The 18,026-nt window shown below is 55.9% G+C and overlaps 1 protein-coding gene across 10 annotated transcripts; it reads right to left on the bottom strand.

Annotated features, from left to right (window-relative positions):
- Positions 1 to 667: 667 nt before the first annotated feature.
- Positions 668 to 14,183, bottom strand: SEMA6C (semaphorin 6C). 10 transcript variants are annotated; one of them, XM_073807892.1, is made up of 20 exons: positions 12,576 to 14,182; positions 11,861 to 11,910; positions 9,956 to 10,127; positions 8,271 to 8,385; positions 7,923 to 7,986; positions 7,710 to 7,766; positions 7,246 to 7,347; positions 6,930 to 7,020; positions 6,603 to 6,722; positions 6,335 to 6,423; positions 5,786 to 6,003; positions 5,370 to 5,501; positions 4,944 to 5,096; positions 4,530 to 4,703; positions 4,112 to 4,258; positions 3,741 to 3,818; positions 3,561 to 3,616; positions 3,337 to 3,381; positions 2,882 to 2,977; positions 668 to 2,474 (listed from the first exon to the last, which is right to left on the bottom strand). In XM_073807892.1, the coding sequence occupies exons 3-20, from the start codon at positions 10,071 to 10,073 to the stop codon at positions 1,429 to 1,431; spliced, it is 2,901 nt and encodes a 966-aa protein (XP_073663993.1). In that variant the 5' UTR covers positions 10,074 to 10,127; positions 11,861 to 11,910; positions 12,576 to 14,182; the 3' UTR covers positions 668 to 1,428. The 10 variants fall into 10 exon arrangements, with proteins under 10 accessions (XP_073663993.1, XP_073663991.1, XP_073663992.1 ...); XM_073807890.1 differs by having other exon boundaries at positions 11,861 to 13,574; positions 13,914 to 14,182; XM_073807891.1 differs by having other exon boundaries at positions 13,914 to 14,182.
- Between the last annotated feature and the right edge of the window lie 3,843 nt (positions 14,184 to 18,026).

Below are 18,026 nucleotides of genomic sequence, written 5' to 3'. Positions count from 1 at the left end.
ATCTCAGGGTTCTTCAAACTGTTCCCAGCGGATTCCTCTCGAGGGCTTTTAGGCAAAAAACCCGGAGAGGAACTGGCGAGGCTTCCTTAGCTGCAAGGCGTGGTCTGGCCTCCAGGAGGCGCCAGCGGCAGGGCGGCCTAGGGCTCCAACCCGGTGGATATCCCCGCCACGCGCCGGTAAAAACGAGACTTCTAAATCCGCAAAAGCAGCCACCGCCCGCGCGAGGTCTTTCGCTCCAGGCAGTGGGCGGGGCAGGCCGTCCTGCTCGTCCCTCTCATTGGCCCCCGGGAGTAACGGACAGGTATCTGCACCCAGCCCGGGCCAGAGGAACCTCACGACACACGCTAGCTGATCTTCGGCGCGCGGGGCTCGAGTGCGGCCCGGGAGTCCGCGAGAGGAGGCTACGCATGCGTGCAATAAAATACGCTTCTCGGAACCCCTCTGGCTCCGCAAAGGGGAACTGCTCCTTAGGGAACTGCTGGGGCAAACCCCCTAACTTCACCAGTACTTTGCTGGGGTTTTTTCTTGCAGCCTACCCCTCTTGCGACCCAGGTTTTTCCAGCCAAATTCCCTTTATGGCAAGATTTCCTGATGTGAAACTTCAGTCACTTACGCTGCAGCTTCATTTTATTTCTCCAAAAATACCCTCCCCCCACCCCATAGAGCATTCTACGAAAAAGTCCCTCTTATCTCGGTCCAGAAACGTGCTCGGAGTACCCTCCCTAACCCCACCTAAATTCTACCCGGGGTCTCCTGGGCCCTGGTTCATCTCCACGCACCATTTCTTAGCTTGCCTCCTTCAGGAAATCTTTCGTGATAAACCCCTGTGGGAGCGCAGCCATCCCAATTACTCGGGAGAGAGCTCAAGGCCAAGTTGAAGGCAGAGATTCTGGAGAAAAAGGGCTCAGAGCAGCCGACCGACTCCCGCCCCGCCCCCTCCGCGAGTAAAGTCAGGCAGCGGCTCGGGGACACAGCTGTATTGGGAAGGGGAGGCTCCTACACAGTAGGAGGAGGCACGTCCCAGGAGGCCCGAGGACTCTACACAACGGGCGTGGCGCAGCCCCGTCCGTCCGCCGTGCGGCCCGCCCGGGGCCCAGTCTGTGGAGGCCCGGAGGGGCGAGTTAAGGCAGCTTGGCTGAGGGAGGTGGGGGAGTGGGAGTGTGCCAGTTCCCCCCGAAAAGCTGGCTCACTGAGGGGGCGAGCTTCTCACCTCCCACTCCTCTCTCGAGGACGGGGGAAAGACAGTCGGCAGTCAATAAATAAACCCGGGGCGGGCGGGGACCCCGGGAGACTCTCAGAGTCCAGGAAGGCTGGAGGTGTGGAACAAGGAGAGAGGGAGGTGATCTGTCCTTGGAGATGCGTCCACGCTCACGGCCTCTGAGGGCATGGGCCTCGAGGGTACCATTTGAGGCCTTGGAGCAGCTCCCTTTAAAAGTTAAAATGGTTGCCACTAGGGACGGCCGACTGCGAGGAAGGTCCGACGAGGGGAGGCTTCAGGGGCACCTGGGGCTTCTCGACGTCCACCCTCTTCAGGGCGCGGCCCCGGTGCCCCTCAGGCCGGCCGAGGTACAGGAGGTGTCTCCCGGCACCCCCGGAGTACCTGGAGGGGCCTCCCGAGGGTACTCGGGTGAGCAGCGCGGGGGGTGCACGGTGCGTGGAGAAGGGCAACCTCCGGCTGCCGCCCACCCCGAGCCGGGGAGCTGGGGCGGAGAGAGCAGGCCGGGTGGCGGGGGCCGGGCGCTTGCCCTCCGGGGGCACGTCCAGCCTCCGAGGCGTGGCACAGTCCCGGGGGAGCAGGCAGGGGCCGGCAAAGAGGGTGGGGGCGGGGGCGGGCTCGGGCGGCAGCGCCCGCGAGGTGAAAGGGGCGGCGGCCGGGGGCTCGACCTCCTTCCTGGGCGGCTGCGGGCCGTGCAGGTAGCGCAGCAGTTCCTCCAGGGTGGTGACTTCCACGGCCTGCCCGGGACAGCCGGGCGGCGGCGGCCTCACCAGCACGCGCGGCGCGGGGCCGCCCGCCGTGTTCCCGCCCCGGGCGCGGCCCCGGCCCTCCTTGGCGTTGTTCCCGTTCTGGTTCCACTCCCAGGGACCCCCGGCGTGGCGGAGGTGCTTGACCGGCAGCTCTGGCGTGGACTCCGGGGTGGGCAGGCAAGCCAGCTCCGGCGGGGGTACGCCCTCGGGAGGAGGCAGGAAGGTGGTGTAGAGCTGGGGTGTCTGTGCGCCCCCTCCGTCCTTGGACGTTGGCTGCGGCTCTGGGCCCGCCCCGTGCAGACGGGCCAAGCTGCGAAGGGAGAGAGGGCGCGGGAGCCCCGCAGTCTCGATATCCTTGCTCCGACGTCTGTGGGCGCGGCGACAAGCGCAGGAGACCAGGAGGCCAGAGACCGAGGCGCCCAGGGCGAAGGCTGCGGCCACACAGGCCAGGAGGAGTGGGATGGGGACGGCGCGGGAGACTGAGGCTGGCGGGAGGTCCCGTCGCACGCCTGCCGACCGAGAGGAAGGAGGGAGGAGGGAGGCTCAGGGAAGGTGGACCAGCGGGATGGCAGGTTCCGAAGTGTCGCCTCTCTCCTGCTGCTCAGCTCCAACGCAGCTTTGACCCTCTTTAGGGATCACCTCCCCTGACCCCTCAACACACACAACCCACCGAACTACCTTTCACACGCAAGCTAGAGCTTGGGCCTGGGGAGTCCCCATCCCAGCTCTGGCCCCTGTAGCCATGCCAAGAACAACTGCCAAACTCTGCCCGTGCTGAGGGAGGTGGGGCTGGGAGGGGAGGCTCCAAACAGGCATTATTAGTGAGCACCAAACAACGATCAGTGAGGCGCTTAGAATTCTTCAAGAATCAGCAGCCCCACACTTCACTCCTATCCCTCCCAGCCAGCCCCCTTACCCTGAGTGTGAGCTCCAAGAGTGGAAGACTGGGGCCGGGGGTGGGCATCACTGGGGGGGCTTGGGGTCTCAGGGGAAGGGCCAGGACTCAGAAGCACTGGTGACAGAGACCAGGTCAGAGCCGGTGAGGCTCCTGCTCTCCACCTCTGATACCCATTCAGCGGGTTCCCGCACCCCCTTTGGAGCCCAAAGGTCCAGAAGTGCAGCCTTCATTTTCCTCTGGAAATGGGCGAGGGCTCACTATGCAAGGCACTCTTTGATTTATTTGTTCAAAAACTATCTGTTAAGCACCCTATTATGTGCCAAGCACTGAGCCCTATGCTAGGTATTTGGAGGATGCTAACCCTTTTTTGAGACTCTCTCAGGGTGTCCAGGGTGCTGGTCTGCTGCTGCCATGGGGCACAGACTTGGGTGAGTGTGGGCTGAGCAAGGTGAAGTTGGGACAATAGAACTCACCATAAGCAGAATCCCCTGTGCCAGACTGACTCCCAGTAGCTCCATCTATGAAAAAGGGAGAGAGAGGGTGAAGATAGGGGCAGAGGGAAGCTTCATGAAGAACTGATGGGCATGACTGTACCACAGAAGGAGAGAAAGACAAAAGCCCACACCTGGGTTGGTGTCTATGGCCGTCAGAGCCATGCGCAACAATGGCTACAGCTACCCCTGCCGCTTCTGTTTACCTTGGCAGTCATCATGCTCCATAGATTCCTGGTTCCCAGCTGGATGCACATCAATCCTAGGAGGAAATGGAGGCGGCTCAGTGCAGGTATACATCTTGCCCCCATCCCCCACTCTAGCCCTCAGCTTCCTCTCTTAGTGGGGAACTTTCTCCTCAGGAGATCCACGAGCCTCTCACTTACCCACCAGGTCCCCTGATATCCACACAGCCTCTGGAGCTGTCCCATCCACAGTATGGGTCCTGAGAAGCCAGACAGCTCCTAGGGAAAACTGAGTCATGTGAGGCTGGGACCCTCTCCACCCTAATCACATTCCATTCCCCTGCCTCTTCCACTCTCACCCTGGCCTGCAGGAGGCTCTTAGCCTGATACTCCCAATCCTATCCACCCCAATCCCTAGTCCAGTCCCTGGTTACTGCCCACCTGCAGAATGCTTGAGATACCCACCCCCAAACCATCCCCTGCGTTTCCCTGCCACCCACTACGCCTGTGTTCCTGTGTGCCTGCAGGCCCAGAGCCCACCCAAGCAGGGCCTGACCTCAGGTCCCTCTCACCTCCGACAGGCCCCATGCCGGGCACATCGACTGAGAGGGAGGTAGATGATACAGCCAGAAAAAGCCACAAAGAGCCTGTGACCTTCAGTGTCCAGCTCCAGCCCTGTGACCCGCCGTGCTGTTTGGGCTGCCCGCTTCCCACTGCACCTAGGGTGAGGCCAGAAGGAAGCAGAGATGGAGCAGGTGAGGCTCCTTTTTCCCTGGGTGAGTTAAAGAACAGAAGTGGGGGAGGCATACAAGCAACTGAGTACAACTCATAGGGCTACTCTGCCCCAACACAGTGTCCAGCTTCTCGCCAAGGCCCTCTCTCTTCCCCACAACTTCCAATATTGGAGTCCCCACCCCATCCCCATATCCCCATCTACCACTCCACGTCCCATCCCTGCTCTGCAGGGGGCCTGCTGGACAAAGGGCTCACCGGGAGGGGCTGTAGGCATCGATCTCTTCCAACAGAATGGGCTCAGGGCCCCCAGATTGCCCCCATGGGGGCAGCACCTTCAGCACTGTCCCATCGTTGGAGCCAAGGAACAGGACTGTGGTATTACTGTAAGGACCAGCCATGCCATCCACAGCTACCTGGGTCAGTAGGGCCCTGGAGGGATAGGCCTCAGGTCAGGACAACCTGACCAGTGGAAGCTTGAGTGTTTCAAGGACAGCGCATGTGTCTGGGTACCCCCTTCTCTGCCCTTCCCCCAGCCCAGTGTTTCCTTCTTAGCTCTCTCCCTTCCACTTTCACGGGTTCTTCCTCCTACCAATGTGATTTACCTTGTGGGGTCAGGGAAAGAGTGGCTGAGGCGGGGAAGGCAGTGGACAGCATTTTCTAGCCCCATACCTGCTGGTGAAGGTAAGCAGAGGTTGATGGGTGGCAGGTGGCACGGCAGGGTCCAGGAGTGGGTGAGCCTTGATGAAGGTCAGGACATCATCAGGGAGGTCTCGAGAAGAGGGGAACAATGCAGCTACACCTACTCCTGCACAGGATCCTGGCCTGGTGGACACAAAGGAAGAGGGAGCCTTAGGGCAGGGAGCTGGGGCTTAGTTAGGCTCTGTGACCACCACCTACCCACTGCTCCCAAACATGATTGGTAACCCTTGTTCCGCCTACACGCAGACATTCACACTACTGCTTCCCTTCCCTGCTGCCAACCCTCTACAGCCCCCTCCCCAGGCCTTGGACACCTTGCCCTCTCCTCATAATCCCATTTGGGGAGCAGACACTGCTTGTTTCTACCTCCACAAAGGCCACGCCCACCCTGCGTACCTGGGGGAGGGGACCCTGTCCTCAGACACAGGGGTCCAGGCCCCATCCAGACTCCTCTGCTCCTTGAACTTTCCCTCAAACCCACGCTCAATATCATCCAGGTAGAAGGCACAGACCGCAGAGCCGGGGATGCTGAGGGAGCCAGAAAAGGATGCGGGCTAGGTGTTGGAAGGGACAGCACAGTTCCTCCTAGGTAAGACATGGCAGTTCCCCTTCATATACCGTATTAGGGCGGAGCCTGAGAGGGTGGGGCAGCCCCTGGGGGCCACGCTAGGAGAAAAACGGTGGGCAGAACAGCAAACTGGCTTTGAATGGAGCTTCCGCTCACTGCCCTCATCAATAGGCGCTGAGAGAGGAACCTGGATGCTGGTGGGGCAGGGGACAGATGGGGCCACATCGGTTAGTCTGGTACCAACCTATTGGTCTGGGTGGTGAAGACCCCAAAGAGAGCAGAGCGGCCATACAAGTTCACAGGCCCTGTCAAGGCCTGTAAGACGTCAAAATAGAAGGTAGAGTCCCCAGGGACAGAGCAGTTGAGCCGCAGCTTCAGGAAAGATGTCCAGTGGCGGTCCAAGGCCCGAGGTGAGCCGCCCATGTCACGCTTACACACACGGGCCACACGGGAGAACTGTACCTGTGTGTGGGAGAGTTGGAGACGAGGAGAATGGTGAGAGAGAGCCCCAGGGCCAGCAGGGTGAGAGCAATGTGGTGAGTTAGAGCACCAAGAGACAAATGTTAGGGGCACAGCAAAGGAAGGGTGTGGTCGGTCAATGTGGGTCAAGGTGAGGGACCTAGCAGGATGCGGGGGCAGAGGCCTGGGGGCTACTCCAAGTTGGGGGCCTCAGAGTCCAGGGGATTGCGTTGTGGAGATTAGGGCCAGGAGCCCCTAATCTCCCCTGAATGACTGGCTCCTCACCATCCAGCAGAGCCCTCTAGCTACCCACCCCTGGTGCCCACTTCCTTACCCTCCCCAGCCGGGCATCCTCCACAGAGACTTCTCGGAAGAAGAAGTAGACATGGTCTCCATGCTCCAAAGCGTGGACAAAGTGTGGCTCTGAAGGGAGAGTGACAGGAAAGGTACGGAAGAGAAACTACACCTGTTCAGAAACTCCTGGCCCCCCCACAGCCTCTCCCCTCTGCATACATGCTCACCACTACCACCATCTGCCTGCCATCGACCGCCCCTGCACCTCCTCCCCAAGAGCAGCCTCCCTGCCCTAGGCCTGCCCTGACCTCGGAGCCACTTGGAGTCGTACTTGGCGGAGCGGAGTGGGGGCTGAGGCCCAAGGCTTCTGTAAACCACAGCGTCACTGGCCTGGAAATCCGCGGCTGTGGCTGAATACAGGCTGCCCTCTGGAGGGGTAGGGTGGGGTCAGGGGAGGGCTCAGGGATCCGTATCTTGGCTCTTCTTGGGCCTCCCACACCCCTCCCTTGGTCTGACCTTGGCCCCTACCTTAACCCTCCACTCAGGAGCATGGGAGAAAGACCAAATTAGGAAAGGGGCTAACGTGGGAGTTCCCTCCGGCCACATGCCTGCTGCTCACATGCCCAGGTGCATACCTGCAAAGACGGCCACGTTGGACTGGGTGGCATCAAAGGGGCATCGAGCCTGCCCGCTCAGCTCCTCACCCTCCTGCTGCAGCGAAGTTATCTGGAGGCAGAGGAAACAGGTTCTTGGACCCCTTGGGGTGTTGCGAGTCTGGCTCCATAGCCCACTTCCTCATGTCCCCTTGCCTCCTTGCTCCACCCCTTCTGGACCCCTCCCCTCTGGGCACTCCTGTTCCCCTACCCCTGCTGGTCCATCCCCACTGAACTGATTGCCCAGCTTGGGTTCCTCTCCCACTCCAGTCCTGATGCCCCGCCCTCGCCTTTGTACCCCATAACTGCGGCACACAGGGCTGAATGAGTTTGTTCCACAGGCAAGGAGTGTCTGGGAGTCCCAGGGAACGAGAACACGAATGTAGTTGTAGCACTCGTCCTAGAAAGTCCAGAATTCTCGGTCAGTGACAGGGCTCCCTGGGACTGGGATGGGGTGGGGGTCACAGGAAGTAGGGCTGCTCCACTTGAGCCAGGCAGAGCAGTGTGGGGTGAAGTCCCAACTAAGCTATCTACTCCTAGTTCTGTGGCCTTGGGCAAGTTCTTTGGCCTCTCAGATCCTCACTTTCCTTTTGTGTGAGGTGTGTAAAGGAAGCTAAAAATCATGAATTCCCTTTCCTGTACATTTTCCTCTATGGACCAAGATGAGAGAAGTGAGGGGAAATGGGCACAGTGGAGGCCACTTAGACAGAGCCTAGAGGCAGGGTCATCTCCTTCCCTCAAGATTCTTATCCCACTCCTCACCGTCAGCTTCCCCCGCACGGCACAGTTCTCCATGTCTTGACTCCTCCATGTTAGATACTGGCGGGAGAAGTAGAAGGGGAAAAATCATGGGGCAACCCGGAACCACCTCACATTATGGCTCCTCCTGGAGTCTTCTACCTACCCACTTGATCCCGGTTAGACCTTTCCCAGCCTCATCTCCATGCCTCAACCTCCTCCCACACAGCCCCTCACCTTGTTGGGCACTAGCCCCTCCCCTTCTTCTTGGGCTTGAAGATCGAAGGAGAAAACGTGATCCCTGAAGAGACAGGCAAGGAGGGATCAGAGCCAAGCCATGGATCCCCACCTGAACTCCTGAGCCTCCCACCTGGCCCGTGTTCAGCTGCTCAGGGACAAACAGTGCCCTCTCTCCTCCCCCTTACTCCACAACTTGGCAGTTGTGCTCTGGGTCCTAGCATGCCCATGTCCCATGGCTTATACACCTGCATGTGTCCCCTGCAAGATGTTGCAGTGGCCATGCAGGTCCCATGCCTGCCCAGCAGCAGGCCTGTCAGCCCCACAATGGTGCCACAGCCAGTTTACCGCGCAGCCACTAGCAAGGTCCGGTTCAAGGTCAGGAATCTCTGAAAGTCCAGCCCAAGTTCTGCAACCACAGCGTCATCCTCCAGGCCCCGGAACCAGGATAATGGGGAAATACCTAGAAGGCACAGAGAGGTGGGTGCTGAGGGCCAGCCAGAATACCACGTACTCCCTCAACACCCTCTCCAACCAGATGAAACCCAGCCACGGACATAAAATGGATATGTGAGATGAGTTGTGAGGTATTAATAAAGCTATTAATAAGGCTATTAATAAATGTAATACCAGCTAACTCTGAGCACTTAACCTCTGCCAAGCACTATGTTAGCATGTTAGATGCATTGTCTCACTTCAGACAACAACCCTATGAGGTAGGTACTAACAGTGGCCCCATCTTACAGATGAGGAAACTGAGGCTTAAAGCCATTAAGAAATTTGCACAGCTCATTTAGCTTGGAAGTGGCAGGCACCCCAATTGAGATCCAGGTCTGTCTGACTCCAGAATTGAGCCCAACCCCTTCTTGGAACTGCCTTAGGGCTGGCAATTCCCTTTCACTCCCACATTGTACACTGTCCCATGTGGACCATTTACTCACCCCATTTCTCCCAGCCCTCTCTTTGCACCCTCCCCTCAAGGCTCTTCACAGGCCACCTCAGCCCTCCAAGGTTTCTGCCTCCTCTGACCAACTCCAGCATCCACCTGGCCTGATCATGGAAACCACAGTCATCAGCGTTCAAAGGGACCCCAGAGTTCAGAGAGAGATGATTTAACATTCGTATGGTGCTTCGAACCACATCTGGCACATGTGTTTGCTGCTCTTATCTATCCCCCAACAGTTACTCCCAATAACCTAACTGCCATTCCTTCGTCCTTAAAATTACTCTAAATCCTGCATATATAACAGGAACTTGCAAATAGATAAAGGTCCTTCTCAGGAAAAGTTGGCTGGTGGTTTCCCTCACGGTGGGACCTAGACTTGGTAGTGATAACGTGGTGGAGAGGGAGGTAAGAGGTGTTGGGAACCACTGAATTAGTCCCAAGCCTTCATTTTGTAGCTAATAATAGTAGCAAACATATATAAATCATTTACTTTGTGCTAGACAGTGTTCTCAGAACTTTACCTGTATTAGCTCATTTAATCCCTAAATAACTCTATGAGGTAGAATACTATTATTAGTAGTATTTTTTTTTTTTTTGGCTGCACTGCATGGCTTGCAGGATCTTAGTTCCCCAACCAGGGATTGAACCCAGGCCACCACAGTGAAAGCACCGAGTCCTAACCATTGGACCACCAGGGAATTCCCGGTAAAATACTATGACTACCTTCATTTTGCAGATGAGGAGACTGAGGCAAAGAAAGGTTAAATAACTTGAAGAGCTCACGCAGCTAGTGAGCAGCTTAGCAGGGATTCAAACCTGCTAAGGTCTGGTCTGGCCGAGAGTCCACATTCTTTATCACTGAACAATGCTGCCCGGAAGTGAAGGAAGTAGGCCCACAGATGAGAAGTGACGGACCTGAGGTGCCAGTTCACTCTACCTGTCTTCTCCCCTTTTCTGGTCAGGCTCTTAGCTTCCTTGAGACTGAGAGCCTTCCTGCACCTTGCCACCCACACAAGGGGTCTCAGTGTCTACCTGCCAAGGCTGAGTGCTGAGCTCATATAGAGGGGGTGAGGTACCAAGCACTCACCTTGCAGGTCAGAGGTCAGCAGAGGGAGGGGGTCCTGGGGAAAGGCAGCCTGGGTGTGGGGAAGTGAGAGCAGCAACAGCAGTAGCAGCAAGGGCATGAAGCGGGGGTCACGGGGCATCCTGTGTGGGGCAGCTCAGGCCCCAGGGGGTGCCCCCTCACCCATATGCTGGCCCTGAAAGAGAAGACAGAAAAGTGGGGGAAGGGGTCATATTTCCTCCACCTTCTGAAGCAGGCGGACCCTTTCCCAGGTCTATCCCCAGAAGACCCAGTGCAGTAGGGAGAAGAAACCTCTCTCTGGCACTGCCTCAGTCCCAGCCAGCTGTCACTGTCACTCAAGGCCCTTCCCTGTCCAACTGGCCCAAACTGGCTGGTACGAAGCCTGCCAGCATGACCCCAGGTAAGGACAGGACCCGCCTGCTCCCCCTCCCAGCCTTCTCACTCAGCCTTTTCTCCTCTCTCCTGACTGGGCCTGGGACATTCAGTAGGTGACACCTCGTGGCCCCCCTCTTGCTAACCTCTTCTCAGCTATAATTAGACACTGAAGCCTTAAAATTATAAATAGTGACTCCTTGGCACTGGGGAGGAGGAAGAGGGCACCATGTCTGCCTCCCCCCTCCCTCACGGACCCCCATGGCACCCGGGAGCAATTTAGGCGCTGTGCCCTGGTAGAGGCAGCTGCGAAGCAGCCATCATTGTCTAGGGTTGAGGAAGAACAGAGTGGGGGAGGCAGCCTAGGGGTCTTTGTCCTGGTCTAAGCTCACGCTTCTGGGGCCCTTCCCATTGCTAGGGAGAAGCTGAGTGAGTAGGGAGGGGAGTGGGGGAGGGGTGCTGTCTTAGCCAAAAATGAATCTGCATCAAAGCCAGATCAGAGGCTAAATTTAGCTCTGGCCGCAGCTGTCTGCCCGACCACTGTGCCCCCTCCCAGCCTGCCTAGCCCCCTGTTCCCTCCCTGACTCCAAAGAACCACTGCATGTGCTTAATGTGGGGAAGAGCAGACCCACCCGCTATGAGGAGCCAGGCATAGAAGGGGCTATACTGGTGAGGAGATATGGCTGAACATGTCTCCCCTTCCCTTCCCTTCCCTCTTCGGACTGCCTTGGAATGAAAATATAAATAATTCAATGACAGCCAGGCGATTGTAGCCCAAAGTCCAGGAGAAGATAGATATGGTGGCAGGGACAGTGAGACAGCCCTCCTTCCCACCCATCAGCTTCCATCAGCCTCCCACAGCCAAGCTGACCCTGGCTGGAACCCACAGTGGGAGGTGTACACCAGCTTCCTGCCTTCCCCTGAAGTTGAAGTGAAGGGCTGAGTAGGCTCGGGAAATCAGGTCAGGAAGGGTGAGACTCCTTCCTTTCTGTGAACAGACAGTTATCCTTCACTAATCCTTAGTTGCCTGTCCCACCATGTCCCCTAAAGAAGAGACCCTGGGGCTTCCAGGCTTAGCCCATTCCATCTCCCCAACAACTCCACTCTTGGAGCCAGGACCCAAGTGTACCCCATCCCCAATCCAGCATCACTGGTGGGGAGGCTGACGCCAGATGGGGTCCCAAGAGAGCTGGAGGAGGGGAAGGGGTAGGAGCACCTAATGATGACCCCCTCCCCAGGGGCAGAGCAGTCAGCTAGCTAAAGACCCTCTGGTGCTGAAAGGCCAAGCCTCCCTCTGCCACCCCCGCCCCATGCTTCCGATGTTGGTGCTCCCAGGGGAAGAGAAAGGGACACAGCTTGTCTCCTATCCTCCCCCTCCTGCCCACCCCCCCACAGGTTGCCCTGGGCAACTGGTATCTTCACCCAGGAAACAACTTCAGTCTCAGGCAAGTGGGGAGAACAGTCAGACCCTCTTTCTGCTCCCAGGCCATGCCTGTTTCCATCCCCTGCCCTCAGGAGCTGTTGCCCTTTCCTTACCTGGGGTGGTGACTCCTGTGGGGGTTTGAGGGGGATAGGAGACCTCTGACCTGATGGAAGAAGGGACAGAAGGAGGGAAGAGGCTGAGTTATACCTCCTTACCACATCCAATAAAAGTGAATGTGAACATTCAGGAGAAGTCTAATGAAGCTAGGGTAGGGGAGATGCTGCCCTGGGAGTGGGGGGCACATTGACATTGAGCCTGATTACAAAGGTGCTGGCTGCTTCATGCCCAGAGATGTGAGGGCAGGGGCTGGGGCTGGCCCCTACCCAGAAACTCCTGGAACTGCAGGACCAGTCTTGGGAAAAGGGGTGACTGGGAGAGTTTGGAGGGCATGACGACCACTCCCACATTAAAACCTTCAGAATCCAGCAGCCTTCTTAGCAAAAGCTCCCTAGCTGGGGACAATAGAGGCTAATTTGCATCTCATTTGCATGTTCTTCATTTCTAGGCAAAATGCTCTGATAGCAAGCACCCCCCAGCCCCTTCCTTCTTCCCTGAGAGCAGTCCCTGACTCCCTCCCACCCAATCTCTCTCCACCCTACCCCCCACCTTAGACTGGATTAGTCCAGCCTCTAAAAACACTTGGTTGGCCATTGCATTGGCCCCCTAGACTTAACTATGACATATCTTTAAGGGGGCTTCCCATAGCTGATTTTAGGGAGCAGCATCTGAGCGGCCCCCATCTGACCCCTGGCTTGGGGAAAGGCTTACCCTGCCGGGACCAATCCCAGCTGCTTCATACCCCCCATTTGGAGCGAATGGGGGAGGCCTGGCCAGCTCTTTCTCCCCTTCCTAGGTTCTCCCCTTGCTGGGAAGAGGAAACAGCCCTTCTGTCTCCTCCTGGCCCCGCAGCCACCTCTGGGGAGTGGCCCGGGTCAAAGCCAGATTCTAGCGGGGGCTGGGGAAGGGATGGAGAAGGGGAGACTGGGCGGGGGACAATAGCAGGAAGCCCTCGGGCTGGTCGCCCGCCCCAGTCCACCTTCCTCTAAGGAGCGGGGGGCGCGCCAAGGAGCCTCACGGAACGGGCACGTTCCCTTCTCCAAGACAGTTCCCCCCCACCCTTAGCTCTCAGCCCCAGGCTTGCTACCTACCCTCCCTCCCACCCAGCCCCCAACGAGGATAATCCAGGTGTCTAGAGCCTCGCATGAGGTGGGCCTGAGGCCAGGGGCTCTACGTGTCTCCCCCTCACTGGATCTGGGGCTCCGAGAGGGGCGGGTAGGAGAGTCTGGGCCGGGACCGGGTCCCAGAGCCACGTTAGCGGGAGGAGGGGCTGGAGGGGCCTGCAGGCGCAGACCGAATGGGGATGGGAGCGGGGGTTGGGGAGTGGAGGCGGGTCTCTGAGGCCAGGGAAACAGGGCCAGAGGCTTGGAACCGATGAGGGCGGGCCTGGGGCCAGGGCTGAGCGGGTCCGCGGGCTCGAGATGCAGTCGCCAGCTGGGCTCTCCTCCTTGGGAGACCTCGGTCTAACAAAGCCCCAGGACGAGTGGGGTGAAGGAAGGATATGGGCACTAGGACTGGTGTTTCTCAGGGGCCCCATTCCCGACTCTATGCCCAAGCCAACCCCCTGGGAGGTGCTCAGACTCCCGCTTGCACAAGGACAGAGGTGCAGCTGTAACACCAAAGTCTGGAACGACGTGTTCCCCTTCCCATCCCTGCAGGGGCAACGAGAGGGTCCAGTTCTCCACGGGTCTCGAAGCCTTAATTTCTCTGCTGGAGAGGAAAGAGACCAGGTTTTCCACCCTCTGTACGGTGCGCGCCTCAAATAATCCCTTTCGCGCTCCCCAATCCAAGGGATGCGACTCAGAGAAGCCGGGTCGCAAGAGGTGCCCAGACCCTGCGCCCCACAGTCCCCCGTGACGGGGCTCGGCCACGGTCCCCTCTTCCCTCCACGCACCCCAACTCCGCTGACCCTCTCCGTCAACCAAGCACACATCGCTCTGGCACCCTCCCAGGCGGGTCCCTCTGGCACTTCGGAAGCTTGCCCCCAGCCTTAGGCGCCCCGATCCTCCCCGACGCCCTGCAGCCCCAGCCCTGCTCCGGGGTACTTGCTCCGAGATCCGGGTCAGTGGAATAGAGATCTCAGCGGGCGGGCAGCGGCCGCGCACCGCGCCGAGTTCGCAATCGGTGGTTGGGGCTCTAGCGAGACGTGATGAATGTCTGAATTGGATGGAGCTTGGATCTGGGCTCCCGGGCGCTGTCAGGTCGGGTGAGCCCTGGGTCCCAGTCGCAAACCCCACTCCCGCCGCGGCTCCGCGGAGGAAAACAATGCGACCGCCCGGAGCTCTGGGCCGGGCCCCAGCCGCCCCGCCCGCCTCCTGGCCGGATCCGCCTCCGGCCCGCCTCGGGGTCTGCACAACTAATCCGACTCTCGGAGGCCGGCTAGACACCGCCTTCTCGACACCTCTCCACCAATAGCCCTCGGAGGAGGAGGGGCGCCAGGAGCACCGCCCACCGAGAAGGCCTGGCCGGGAGGTTGAGCTGGAGACCAAAGCCAGGCGCGAGATCCATGGACAGTCGCTGAGACCCGGACAGAGGAGGGGGTCACACGCTTTAACATGGAGAGGCCCTGGGGAGAAATCTCACAACAAGAGAGGAAGGAACAGCAGCTGGGAGGAGAGACAGGAAACCCGAGGACCTCGGCTGGGCTGGGCTGTCAGAGCCGGCGTGACCCTCCCTCTCTCCTTTCTCCTCTCCAATGTCTTTGGCTACCTTGCTCCTGGGTACACCTCTCCCCTACTCTGCCCCCAAACCTCTGTTCCTCCTCTCTACTCTTTTTAAATCAACCCCTTTATTTCTTCCCTTGTGCCTCCTCTGGTTCATCCTGACCCGGATAAGGGAGGCCTAGCATGCACTTGAAGACTCGAGGCCTGGGAAAGGAAAGGAAGATGTCGCCAGGAAGTTTTCCTTACCCCCATCATCTCCCCTCCCACCCCGTCAAAGCAAGATGGGGTTGGGCCAGTTGGCTAGGAACTAAGGAGCCAGGAAGCCAGGGTGGCCAGCAGTGAGGATGTTGGTTGATGGAAGAGGACAGGTGAGTGGGGCTGAAACCAAAAGAGAGATGTGGAGATCGGGACCAACTGACTCAGAGAGTCACACAGGAAGAGGAGCAACACGGAGACCTGAAAGAGGGAAAGTAACCAGCTGCCCCAGCACCACATAGACTTACTGCCCTGCAGACAAGGATTAGTGATGTCCGGTCTTTCCTCAGAGGGCCCTGGACATCCCTCCAAACAGCAGAACTAACTGCTCCTTCTCCATCCCCACCCTCCATAAAGACCCTTTGATTCCAGGAATGTCAGTGGGGAGGAAGAATGAGGCTACTTCAAACATCACTGCTTGGCTCCCACCTGCTAAGATTCTTCCCTGTGTGGGGACTGGGACAAAAGACGTTCTCAAAATTCCTAGGATAGTGGGTGGCATGGGAGACATTGACATTATTGGATAGTTTTATATCTAAGCGGGCACACACACACACACACACACACACACACACACACAAACATGGCCTGGTCTCTGGACTGAAGGAAAAGAGGGGCAGGGGTTTGCTACTTCCGGACAGTCTTTAATGGACTGAGATCAGGGTGCGTAGCATCACTGACTGGGCTAAGCCCCAAAGTAAACAAGAGATATAAACATATACACACACAATCACAGAGACAGAAATGGAAGGTGAACCAATGAGATAAACAGAATCAGAAACAATGGAACAATACTTACACAAAGTTAACTGCAGGGGGGTCTTGGGTCCAATGTAATTCAGTGGTCAGTCGGGGCTGTTTTAAAGGCTGGAAAGAGGTTTTTGGGAGAAAGACACCTCAAAATATAGAGGCACTCAGAGATTGAAAGAAATGTCCCCAGCTCCTAGCACAGGGCTTAGATATTAAAATATGTGCTTATTGAATAGATTAGTGAATGGGGATTAAGGTATAACTCATTTAAAGTTTTAGGGACCAACTAAAATCTCAATTCAATCCAATACATATTAAGCACTTACTTCAAATACAACCCACTGTGGGATATAGTCCCAGTCTTTAAGAAAATGACCATCTATTTGAACTAAAACAAGACTTACATGTACTAAATGATTAAAAAGCAACACCAAGGGACTTCCCTGGTGGTGCAGTGGTTAAGAATCTGCCTGCCAATGCAGGGGACACCGGTTCGAGCCCTAGTCTGGGAAGATCCCACATGCCGTGGAGCAACTAAGCCTGTGCGCCGCAACTACTGAGCCGTTGTGCCACAACTACTGAAGCCCATGCCTGTGCTCCACAACAAGAAAAGCCAATGCAATGAGAAGCCAATGCACCACAACAATGAGTAGCCCCCACTCGCCACATCTAGAGAAAGCCTGTGTGCACCAATGAAGACCCAATGCAGCCAAAAGTAAATTAAAAAAAAAAACAATACCAAGTCTTAAAAAAAAAAGCCCCCCCCAAAGCTACATTGAATATAATTCATAAATGAAAGAAAAGACAATAAGTGCTCTTCATAATAACTGCAGGGAAAGATGTTGGATACATTTTATCACAGAGGCAGGGAGAGCTTTGGTGGGAGTTGGCTTGGTGCAAAAGAAAGGAGAAAATCTTCCAAAGAAGATACTTTCAGCAAAAGCTTTTACTTGGTAAACATGGAGCCTGAAGCATGGATAGCAAAAGGGCCTGTGTGATTGATATGTAAGAGAGGTACTAGTTAGAAGCAGAGGACAGGGGAAGAGGGAGACAAACTATGGAAGGCCTGGAATACCAAGGTGAATAGGTTAAAAAATTTGATAGGAAAAGGACATAATTTCGAGTTCTTGAATAAAGGTGTTACTGTCAAAATGCTTTATTTTAGCAAGATAAGGAGACCTTCTGGTGAGAAAACAGGAAGGTTCAAGTATGAGGGGAGAGAGGCAGTGAGACAAGGATAGTGGCATTGCGTATGGAAAGAAATGGAAGAGCCTTAGAGCTGTTTCAAAGGACAAATCCTACTCCCCAGGGTCTTCTGGAGAAAATCACAGTCCCACAGATTGGAGCCTTTAATAAACTCAGGATCTCCAAGCTTGGAAAATTACCCTCTCCTAACCCCTACAAGTAGCTGTGTGAAATCCTTTCTCAAGTTCCTTTCCTCACAGCTTCCTTGCTCATCTTAGCAGAACCCACATCCATCTTCAGAGAAAAATAGAGATAATAAAGTGAGCATCCTACCCACACTTTGCCCTCTAGAGCATTCTCACATCTCTCTCATCCCAGCAGGTGGGGCGTCTGTACTGCTTGTCTAAGGTTCACCTTTCGGCTTTACTGTAAGCTCCATTCACACAGGGCCCAGCAGTCTAGTCTCTCTCACTGCAGTTATCCTTTGCAGTCAGCACAGTGCCTGGCACATTGCAGCTATTAACTAGTAACACATTGGTTGAACAAATCTGACTCTATAGCTCCTACTTAGGTGCTTTATGCCACATGTCTTCAAATACTTTCTCCTTCCTTTATTTCTAATCTCTCCTTTTCTACTGACATCTTCCCTTCTGCATATAAACATGCTCAAATATCTCCCATGATCAAACGAAAAAAAAATTCTAAACTTTCTCTTAATCCTTGCCTGTAATTTAGTCAACACTCAATTTCTCTCTTTCCTTCACAGCTAAATTTGTAGAGTCATCTATTCTTGCTGTACCCATTTTTCCCTTCTCAATCACTTCTCAATCATTTTCGTTTTGGCCCCCCATCACTCCACTGAGATTGTTCTCATCCAGGCCACTAATGACCTCCTTGTCACAGTCAATGAACAGCTCTTCAGTCTTTATCCTTTGGCCCTCTTTATGGCATTTGGCCCTGTTGACCCTTCCTTCCTTGAAATACTCTCCTCTTTTGGCTCCTGAGTCCCTCTTTCTTTCAACAAAGACTAGGGACTTAATAGATACATTTTTTAAATGAATGAATGGCTTCACTTCTATTGATGTGGCCTCTCTTTCTCAGCCTTTCTGACCTCTCCTTAAATGTTGGTGTTTCCTAGGTCATGTCCTTAGCTACCTCTTCTTGCTCTACATACCCTCACTGGTCAAGATAATCTGCACCAACAGTTACAGTAACTATTTATATGTGGCTCCCCATAAACTTTATAGATATTCAATCTCAGTCTTTCTCCTGAGCTCTAAACTCACTTTATAATTGCTTATTGGATACT

Source organism: Tursiops truncatus, chromosome 1 (genome assembly GCF_011762595.2).
Source record: "Tursiops truncatus isolate mTurTru1 chromosome 1, mTurTru1.mat.Y, whole genome shotgun sequence".
Taxonomy (NCBI): domain Eukaryota; kingdom Metazoa; phylum Chordata; class Mammalia; order Artiodactyla; family Delphinidae; genus Tursiops; species Tursiops truncatus.
This window is presented reverse-complemented; position numbering and strand designations above follow the sequence as displayed.